We start from the raw sequence: 11,526 nt of genomic DNA, 5'->3' as shown, positions 1-11,526 counted from the left end.
ATTTTGAAGAGTGTGTATTTGTATTACATAGAATTTTCAAGCTCGAATAGACTCCCTCGTTTACCACAGTTTGGTGCCACATTATCAGTTTTATTATTAAAGGTTTGCAAGACCTTTTTATATTCGCAATGCATGTCTTTTCTCGTGAATGTAATGCTCATGCGTCAACATATGACTCGGTGAGGTTTGTCCTGCAGGTGTGTGATACTCAAGTTAAGCTATAATTGTTTTTAATGTGTAAAATTAACCTCCTAATTCCTAAATTATTTTATTCAAAATGATGAGGCCTGAGGGCAACATCATGAACAGTTTTATCACGCAAGGTAGCAGCAATCTTGATAATGTTGGGTTAATCTGCATATCTACATGTTTATTTATTTTAGGCCGGTTAAAAACAAATACTGGAATTGGTGATTGTTCATTTTTAATTTTTGTTTTGAATCAAACATGCACAAATATACGGATATGTTGTATTGTTACTAGAAAAGGAATATCTAACTTAATTAGTACTGGCTATTGAGAATTTTGAAAGAATGAATTAATCATTTAACGGAATGAATGTTGAATACATTTATAAAATTTTAACGTGCCCCGTTATAGATCCACTTTGGACCAGACGAGAATCTTTTTAAGTTCCAACTTGTATTTAAACATGATTTTGGGCCCAATATCCTCAGCCCAGAAGCATGAAACGCTCTAATTCAAATTCAAAACTTCGGGCCCAAGATCATGCTTTGCTATAAAAAATAGTAGAAGACTAGAAGTCTAGAGAGATTAGGTGGATGTTTTTCAATCTTGTGTTGAATCATTAAAAAAGTTGAATGATTATTTTAATCATGTAGTATGTTTCTGAAATTTATTCATAAAGAGATTTCATGAATCATTAAGTAGTATTTTTTTAGTGAACCGAAAACACTCTACCCCATTCAAATTAACTTCGTAATAAAATCTACCAAAAAAAACCCTTTAAATAAGAACATCCACAATCAATCAGTCAACCATTCATATTAAGTGATTGATATCTTTTTTATTCCATTATAGGTTTTATATGCGTGTTTGTATAAGGTTCATTTTAAAACTGCTAATTAATTGAGAACTTTAACAACCAATCATTTTTTTTACTTTTTTATATATTAATAATATTTAAGGGTAGTTTTTTGTACACGTAAGTAATTTGGTTATTACATGTATATCTAGTTTGTTTATTTTCCATATATGTTAACTTGTAATTAGATATACATAAACACAAATTATTAGAGTAAATGATAAAACTATTCTGCAAAAAAATAAACTAATTATATAAAAATAAATAAATAGAATAATTGGTTGTTGAGTTTTAAAACTTTTAAATAAATATTTTAGAGTTCTTAAATATATACACACCATAATTGTTATATTTAGACTTTCATTTAACTTTAGTCAAAATAATAAAACAAATAATTAATGGTTGAATATCTCAACTTTATATTTGAACTAATAACATGAAATAAATAACTTTTTTGTGGTTAATGAAATATCGTGACAAAGGTGAGTGCCTTTAATACGTATTCACTTGTCAGACGTCAGCTGAGTTCGGTCCCCCAACCGCTATCTAGCCAGGTTCAAATAATTACTCCATTATTTTTCTTTCTTCTTCTTTTTTTTTTCTTTGAACGTTTATTTTGCTCCATGGCAAGGCCGGTTCGAGAACGCAAAAAAAAAAGTTTAGGCTAAAGCGAAAAATTTTTGGGTCCTATGTAAAATGAGTATTTTATTGGATTTGAACAATTTAATGTTTATATGAGCGTACTTAGATTGTATAAAAAACTTTTGTATAAAAATAGAATTAACATGTCTCAAATGAGACTATAATCCATAACTTTCTGGTTGGGTATAATACATATTTGTCACTAGACTAAGATAGTGATTATGTAATTAAGTTTAAACACTAAATATACATATTGTTTTAATAAAAATATATTTAGTTTTTTTTTTAAATCGGGCCGAGCGGGTTGTCGGGCCTGTGGCCGTCGACCACCCTGCCACACCTTATGACCGGCCTTGATTTACGGTTGGGGTGTTGTCTTTGGAATTCTTTATTTTACCTTCTTATTTTATTTTTTTATAAATTCAAAATTTCACTAAAATATACTACATTTTCTCTTTCATTCTTAATTAAATAATATATTTTTATACATTTATCATTACAATATTTCTCTCATTCACTCACAACCATTTCAAATATATTAAAAAACTAAAAAATTTATCGGGTGTTAGAGCATCCTCATTCAACCCCCTATTTTATGTGGGTGTTTTTATAATTTAGAGAGTGTAGTGTTGTGAGTGAAGAGTTTTTATATTTTAGAAATCGTAATGATTTTTCTGTATATTTGAAAAACTATTGTTCACTCCCTATAATTTTTCAATATATATTGAAAGTAGTTGTGAGTGAAGGAAAGAGAAATGGTAATGATAAAGGTATAAAAAGTATTATTTAATTGAAAATGAGAGCGAAAATGTAATGTGTGTAGTTAATTTTGGATTTAGAGATATGGAATAAGATGAGAATGCTCTTACAGGAACTTTCAAATATACAGAAATATTACCGCAATTTTCTTTTCTCAGCTCACAACACCTTAAACCACTCCAAATATTATAAAAACATCACCCCTTAAATTTGATGGACGAATAATTTTGAATGCTCTAACTTATTAACTTTTCTTTCTTACACCAAAAACAATCTCAAACATCTTATTACTTTTTATAAATTTAACAAGTTATAATTTAGTGAAAATAAGCAATCCCAAGCACTAACAATAAGAAGTTATCAAAATGTTATAAAAACATTATTTGTTAGTTTGAAGTTTAAACCCCAAAAATGAGAGAATATTAACAATCTACATATTTTTATCACTACTCTATTATATCAAATCACCGATAATATCTTATATCATTTGTACAAAAATAATAAAATAGCCATGAAGATGTTAAGGAACTTAACGTAAACTATACGTTGTAATAAAGTGCCGAGCTTTTAACACTGTGTAATTAAGTATCGAATTTGACATTACATAGAATGAGTGATTGACAAGTAAACCAAGTGATAGTCCTGACTCCCACAGCTTGGTTTGGATTTTAAGTGAGAATATATTAGAAAAGTTACTAAGATCATTAACTACGAGGGTGTGTATGGTAAAATTAACGTACAAATGAAATTAATGTGCTAAACGTGATAATCAATCATAAAAACTCTACTTATATATATAATTACTCTACTTGATTCCCATGTTTAGCACGTTAATTTCATTTGTATTTGATTCAAATCCAGGGTGTATAAAGGTATGAAATACGAGATCATGGGTACAAATTATATAATGTGTGAAAAATTTAGTCTTAAAAAAAAGAGCATTAAGATCATTAACTATGATGGTGTGTAAATATTTCGTAAAAAACGTGTTTGACTACTAAGTCATATAACTCCCGCAATTTGCAGTAACGTTTGGGGCACTGCTACAACTTTTGCTAGAAAGGATCATTGGTTCGAATGATAATGACGATGAACATGATCCGATGTGGACGCCTTGAGATTAAAAAAATTTGGTATATTAGAAGTTGGTAAAAGAGAATGAGAGTTGTTTAAAAGTTATAATGTACAATGAATTATATACAACTCTTGAACTTGAGTTATTTAATTTTATTTTTTTAGCAGTCTAATCGTTGCACATTGGTTTAAATTTATTTATACTTGTGGCCGCAAAATAACTTATTGCGAAGTGATATAACACAACCAAAACATCAATAAAATCAGACAACTAGAAGCTAGATTTAGATGGATAAATTGAAAGATTACAATATGATGAAAATCGGACCATACACAATTATGAACAAATAAGAATTACATGAAGATATGAGAAATTAGACTAGAATACGATAGGAGAGAAGAACCACCATTTATTTAACATTCTTCATATCCGTTATCCCTTCTCTGGTACTCGTCTCTTTTATATCACACATGTTTCGTTCACCGAGCCCCAATTCCATTCATTATGTGTTGGCCCTTGAAATGGGCTAGTTGGTTGGTCAGGTTCATGACATAACTCGCCCCAACCACAATTCACTCATGGCCACATGGTGTGGCATGACATATCCATTCTCACTGTGTAAATTTACCCCTGAACGTAAATTTACGTGTAAATTTACGTAGCATGATATGGTATGGCATGTAAATTTACGCCTTGAACGTAAATTCACTCATGGCCACATGGTGTGGCATGACATATCATCCATTCTCACTCCCCCTTGACTAATAGTGTAAATTTACGTGTTTTCATCTTAAAAAAATATGCATAACGTAAATTAACATGTTTTCGTCATTACTCATAGTAACGTCACGCTTACAATATAATAATATTTATAAGTGGCGAGTTCTAATACAAACGGTTTTTAAAGTGAGAATTGTAACATTATAATTTTTCCTAAAATACCCCGAAACTAAGACTGATTAGTTGATTGTTATCTTGAGTTTCGAGCCTATTAACCGTAACATAATTAAGAAGGGCAAATGTGAAGATTATTATCGAACCAGGGGCAATATGGTAAACAGAAATAGACTTCATAAATGCATCCATCACTTAAGCGAACCTCGAGCGGTAAAAAAGAAGGAACGAACGTACGTCTGTCTTCTGCAAATTAAATCACTCACTCAGTCATAACTCAACTCTCACCTACAACCTGCTAGCTGGTGTTTTGTTTTCCACGAAGAGAAGAAGAAGTTGATGATGATGTTGATAATATTAATACTATATTATTATTATTATTATTATTATTAAACACACTCACTCATGTTTTTGTTTAGTCTTCATTTCATACGGTAATCACACTTCCATTTATTTTATATTGTTGATCCACCGATTCTTGTATTTTACATTTTTACCGTTAATCTCTTACAGTTTTGCTCTAACTTTGAACATTGTTCGTTAGCTGGATTTTCGATTTTTGAGTATATATTTAGAGTGTAATTTAACTAGAACCTAGCACGAAATTCACGGGTTTGGGTTTGCTATAAACGGGTCGAGTCAGTTTCAGTTCGAACCCATGAAAGGTTTGGGTCAGCATGGCAGGTTTGCAAGTTGACCTATTTAACCTATTTATTTATTTATTTATTTTTAAAATAAATTAAACTGATTGGGTATGACACCAACTGAAATAGAAAATTGACATAATATTTTATAATTTATATATAACTCTTTAATATAAATTTATAATTTTTATTGTGAAAATGTATATCTAAAACCAATGGGTTGCTAGTCGGTCGGCAAAGGCAAGTTAGGAGGGTTTGGGAGGTTTTAGATTTAAGTCCCATAAACAACAAAAATTAAAAGTTAAAAGAAATTTGTCGTTAAAAATGTAAATATAAAGTGTTAATGGGCATGTGTAATAAAAAATGAAAAACTTTCTGACTAAACGGGTTATGATCGGGGTAACCCGTGAATATGCAGGCCGTGCTTGTGTTTGTGTTCACGTGATTACACTATTTTCGGGTTCTGGTTTGCGTTGGGTTGGACCTGCTTACACGACCCGCTTAACACCCTAGTGTAATTTTGATATTCTGCTGGCATTGCAGGTTTTGGAGGTGATAATATAATAATCTTGTCATGTCATATCCATCATTTAATCGAAAGGTATGATCCCAAAATCTGTCGTATCAATCGATCATTCATTCGATAAAGAAATAATTTTTTTATTAGCTGAATTTGTTTGTTTCTACAATAATGGAAGAGCTTAGATTCTGGATCATTGTGATGTGAGTTTCATGTATTTGATCTATTCGAAAAACACTAAAAAGAGTAGTTGTTTGTTAGTGACTGACACGTGCTTCAAACAGTCTTAAGTTTCTGGTTGAGATCATGTTTTATGGTACTTTTGGATGCACTTGCTTAAAGTTTTGCAGTTTTGGAATATTCAACCTATAATTGGCCATATATTAGCCCCACAATATTGTCATTTTGATTGGACCTAAAATGGAAAAAAAAAGTTGAAAAGCTGTAGAATTTTGTTTTTAGACTAGTGAAACTTGAAAATTTTGGTTCGGGTTATGCTTTTTGGTGTAAAAAACATAACCGAACCAAAATTTGATGTTAGCGTAAATAAGGTGTTAATATAGGTTTGATTATTGGTTTGGGTTACGTTTTCTTGCGTAAAGGAAAACGTATCCTGAAGACCTGAACCAATGGCAGGTTTGGTTATTAGATGAGCGAAACTCAAAGTTTTGGTTCGGTTATAAACTAAAACTTGATATTACACTGAGAAGGCGTTATGAGTATGATTTTTATTTATGGGATTAATATACGTGCTTAAATTGGACTGATTTAGTTTGCTGTTTCTTAGGCTGAAACGGTATCAACATTCAAAAAAATTATCATTTTTTGTTTGGTTTCGGTTTTGGCTGAAAGTTTACCCAACCAGGCCCGTTTGCCTTTTATCGTGGAAAACGTCTTTTAGTAATGAGTTTTCAGTGACTTGTTAAACTTTTTGCTAGGAAAAAGATAGGATTTTTCTCAATTTTGGAGTTATTCAAAAGATTTATTAAAGTTACATCACAACATGAGAAATCGTTTACTTGTAAGTTGATAAGGAATCTGAACAAGTGGTGGGGGTAGAGTGTCACAAACACAATAATACAAAGTGTTTTGTTATTCACAGTTTGTTTTAATAGTTCACAAAATGGTATGTATAAAAGAGTTATTATTATTATTATTATTATTATATCTTTTCTAGGGATCATCAAGTAGAGAAGGGAATATGGGGAACATTGAGAAGGTCGTTGTGGCGGTTAAGGCGTCTAAGGAAATTCCTAAAGCGGCCTTGGTTTGGGCTTTAACGCATGTGTCTCAACCGGGCCATTGCATTACATTGCTTGTGGTCTGCAATTCACAAAACACTGGTAATATCATTAACCGTTTGGCTGAGTAGTTTGTTTGTGTTCATTTTATTTATTAAGTGAACAAAATGTTATGTTCATTTGGTTAAAGAAACGTGCATGAAAAATATGTCTTGTTCGTTCAATTATGTATGTGAATTTTCGTGCATATATATTCAATTTTTTAACTGTAATTTTATATCTTCATAGGCAGAAAGTGGGCCTTTCCAAGATTTTCGGGAGATTGTGCAAGTGTTGACCGGAAGCCAAAATCAGAAACAAAATCAGATCAAAAGGTTGAAATTACCGATTCTTGTTCCCAAATGATTCTTCAGCTTCATGATGTGTATGATCCAAATAAGGTACATGAATCATTAATATAGCTTTTGAGTTCCATTAGCATCTTGATTCAAATAACTGTTTGCTTAATTTATGATTAGGTAAATGTGAAGATTAAAGTTGTTTTTGGAACACAATGTGGAGTAGTTGCTGCAGAGGCCAAAAAGTTTCATGCTAATTGGGTTGTTTTGGACAAGTAATGTCTTCGAAATATCTTTTAAGGTTTACAGTTAATGTTGATATATTGATTATTAAATGTGGCTGCAAAGGATAACGTGTCCAAAATGCATAACTCTAACCGCTAAGTTGCACGCCCTTAAAATCGTTTAACCCGAATACGACGCGTTTAACCCCATTTAACAAAATGTGTTAAATGGGTTGGCGGGTAATAACTTGTTAATGTGTTACTTGGGTTGTAAAAAAATGGGTTGTGGGTCAACCCGAACACGAACCGTTTTTTTAAACGGGTTAGATATGCCAACCCGAAACCTGATTATTTTTCATCTTTAACATACCTTTCATGATTATATTACTTGCAGAAGCCTTAAACATGAACAAAAGTCATGTATGGAAGAATTGCAATGCAATGTTGTCATTTTGAACAAATCACAGCCCAAAGTTCTTCGTTTAAACTTAACCGGATCTCCCGAAAAGGAAACCAAACCGAACTGTCCATCGCTTTCCAATGCAGAAAAACCATCTGAAAATCAAGAAATCAACAAAATAAAATCAAAATCAAAATCTGTCATTACTCCAACAAGCAGTCCTGAAATATTTACTACAACCGAACCCGGAAACTCATCACTTTCGAGTTCTGACCCGAGCACTTCACCATTTTCCATCCCTGTAACCAATCTTTCTTCGAAAGTTGACTTATTGACCGAAAAAGAAAACCGGGATCTTTCTGAATCAAGTTCGGATTCTGAAAATGAGAATCTTTCATCATCTTCCTCTAACTTAAGGCTTCAGCCATGGGTTGCTGACATTATAGCTTCAAGTTATCGACACCCGCAAGGTAAAACCACAAGTAAACGAAGCGAGACCAAATTTATCACGAATGTTAGAGAAGCAATGTCATTATCAAGAAACACACCCTCGGGCCCGCCTCCTTTATGTTCAATATGTTTACACAAGGCACCAATAGTTGGAAAACCGCCACGTGGGTTCACCTATGCTGAGCTGGAGCTTGCAACCGGCGGGTTTTCCAAAGCAAATTTCTTGGCGGAAGGCGATTTTGGGTCGGTTCACCGAGGGGTGCTGCCTGACGGGCAGGCGGTTGCTATCAAACAACATAAACTTGCAAGTTGTCAGGGCGATAAAGAGTTTTGTTCGGAAGTTGAAGTGCTGAGCTGTGCACAGCATAGAAATGTTGTTATGTTGGTTGGATTTTGTGTTGAAGATGGAAAGCGGTTGTTAGTTTATGAATATGTTTGTAACAGATCATTAGATTTTCATCTTTATGGTAAGTGGTAAAAACTAGTGTCAAACAGTGTGGACAAAACGTGCGACTCTCTCACAAATGTTTTGTTGTCGTTAATTTATGTCAGGACATAATGAAGTTCCATTAGAGTGGTCTTCCCGCCAAAAAATTGCAGTTGGAGCTGCACGGGGACTGAGATATCTTCATGAAGAGTGCAGGGTCGGTTGCATTGTTCATCGTGATGTGCGGCCCAACAATATTCTACTTACCCATGATTATGAACCTATGGTATGTACCTTAAATATTTAGGAACTATCAGAAGCTGTCATATGTTAATCTATCATGGATCTTTGTAATGCCTTCTTGTTTGCAGAAATATTGTATGGTGATTGATAATATTAGAAAATCAATTTTTGAAATAGGCGCAAATTAGAAAACCAAATTACAAGTAAAATATTATTACCTATAGGAACAAATGACTTGTTCTAGAGTGTATTTATGCTGGCTAATTTTCAAAATTGCTGATGTGGCATCATACTTGTAATTTTTAATATATGTGTATGCTATGTGGCACTTGATTTGACATTTAGTTGTTTTTAGATACTAATTTGAAATAATGTACAAACTTGTTAATGATTTTAATTCTTTAATAAGAAAAATTATCACATAAGCAAATTTGCATGTGATGTGGAGGCTGACATGGCATCAATCATGCCACATTAACAGTTTACATGTAACATCAGTTAAACTGAGGTTGTTTTTAAAGTGATAAATAGACTGCAAGTTAGTTTCTGTTTTACGCCTAATTTAAAGTTGTTTGCGAAATCAGGAAAAAGAATAAAGTTTATTTCTTTTTATGTGGTTTGTCATAATATTGTAATTATAACCGTCTTGAGCATTTACTTACAAGTGGGGCGATTTGGGTTATGTTTTATCTCTAATGGGTCAAATGAGTTAAGCTAAATAATTTAACTAGATATCAAAATAGGCTGTAAGTCATCCAAAGTGTATTGAAATGCATTAAAGCCTCATAGATGATTTTTTTGTATTCATATTTAGCATATCATTTATTTTCATGTTTTTTTACTTTAAAATAGCATTATTATTATTATTATTTATTTTATTTTCTTTATTTTTGCAAGGTTGGGGACTTTGGGCTAGCAAGATGGCAGCCCGATGGAGATACAGGGGAATCGACTCGAGTAATTGGAACATTTGGGTAATTCTTTAAAGCATTTACTATTATACATTTATACCCCTCCGCACCGTCTCCATTATATTGTAAATAAAATAATCTATATCTTTAAACTGGTTTAGATATTTAGCTCCAGAATATGCAGAGAGTGGCCAGATCACTGAAAAAGCTGACGTATATTCCTTTGGGGTTGTTTTGGTGGAACTTGTGTCGGGAAGAAAAGCAGTTGATCTTAATCGACCCAAGGGCCAGCAATGCCTCACCGAGTGGGTAAGTTTCAAATTTCTATTATAATAAAAAAAACACATTTTAGCAGAGGTGGAGAAATTTGTAGGTCAGATTACAAGTCCAAACGGGTTCAGCCAAAACGGGTTATATTTTAGTCCAGGTTGGAATAGGTCGGGTCGTGTTGAGCTGTAAAGTGTAAACAAGTGTAAACCTTTTTTTATCGTTCTTTCAAATTTTTCAAATATAATTAAAAATGAGAAATTTTCTTTTAAATAAAATTATTTAGAAGGCTGCATAATGTATGCATTAAAAAACATTTCCATATGACTTTTGACACATTCAACCCTTGATCTTTGGTAGGCCCGCCCGTTGCTGGAAGAAGGTGCGATTAACGAGTTAGTTGACCCACGGTTAGATAACTGTTATTCAGAAGATGAAGTTCATTGCATGTTGCAAGCTGTTTCTCTATGCATCAAGCGGGATCCTCATTTACGCCCTAAAATGTCACAGGTAATTTTTCTAAAATGACCCGCTTGACCCGCTCATTTGACTTGTTATTTTAAATATTTTTCTAAAACCATAATGTTGTGATTAAGGTGCTACGGATACTAGAGGGCGATTTGGTCATTTCAACAAGCCACATGTCATCGCCGATGTGTGAAGTTGGTAAACGGAGCGATATGAGATGGACCAATCAACAACAATACACGGGCTCGCCTTTGACCAAGTCAACAGAAAGATTTAATGGCAAGCTTTTAGTAGTAGTAGACCATTTTGTTGGGAAGTAAGATAAACCCAAAATTCAAAATAGATTTTATAAGAAGCCAATCTATATATATCTATATATGACCCTATTGATTTTGATACTTCTCTTGCTTATGGGTTACTATATTTCAGGCCATTAATATTATCTAAAGTCATTTTGTGGTTAAACACATCTTTAATAGACAATTTATTTAGTAACGCTTAACTCACATATCCACTAAACCGACTCCTAAATCTAAGCTAAATTACTGCAATCCCTTTGGTAAAAGCAAAACCAATAGGTCGGTTTGAGTCGAAAGACTGTTTAAGAAAGTTTCAGTTCCGTTCCATGATAAAAACATTTACGATCACAATTCACAAATAAGTCAAAAAGAAAACAAAAAACTTATTACACAGGTCCGCCGAGGACGTTCTTCCATCCACTTTTCCTGATCAATGCCTGCAATTTGAGCTTTAGTTAGGCACAATAAAACACTGTAATAAAGCTAAAACTAATTTGGTTAACACGATTAATTGAAACTGGAATATATCAACTATGTATAAGCCAAGAAGTAACATGACGGACCTTCAAGTTCGTCGGTGAACAAAAACCTTTAGCTTTCAAACGATCAAGAATCTACATACAAAACATAGAAAATTGAGAACAAGTGTTAGTATAATTTAGTTTCTTAAATAGACAAA

General features: G+C 32.7%; 1 protein-coding gene across 1 annotated transcript; it reads left to right on the top strand.

The window, feature by feature from the left end:
* Positions 1-5,499: 5,499 nt before the first annotated feature.
* Positions 5,500-11,037, top strand: LOC143582899 (inactive protein kinase SELMODRAFT_444075-like). The gene is made up of 10 exons (XM_077065365.1): positions 5,500-5,660; positions 6,757-6,922; positions 7,109-7,260; positions 7,339-7,433; positions 7,777-8,699; positions 8,785-8,945; positions 9,800-9,876; positions 9,975-10,122; positions 10,441-10,590; positions 10,677-11,037. The coding sequence occupies exons 1-10, from the start codon at positions 5,634-5,636 to the stop codon at positions 10,866-10,868; spliced, it is 2,091 nt and encodes a 696-aa protein (XP_076921480.1). The 5' UTR covers positions 5,500-5,633; the 3' UTR covers positions 10,869-11,037.
* The last annotated feature ends 489 nt before the right edge of the window (positions 11,038-11,526 follow it).

This window comes from Bidens hawaiensis, unplaced genomic scaffold, assembly GCF_021521415.1.
Source record: "Bidens hawaiensis isolate Kalapana, Puna unplaced genomic scaffold, B.hawaiensis_p1.1 tig00001511_1, whole genome shotgun sequence".
Classification (NCBI taxonomy): Eukaryota; Viridiplantae; Streptophyta; class Magnoliopsida; order Asterales; family Asteraceae; genus Bidens; species Bidens hawaiensis.
The sequence above is the reverse complement of the archived record's forward strand: the minus strand, read 5'-3'. Positions and strand labels throughout refer to the sequence as shown.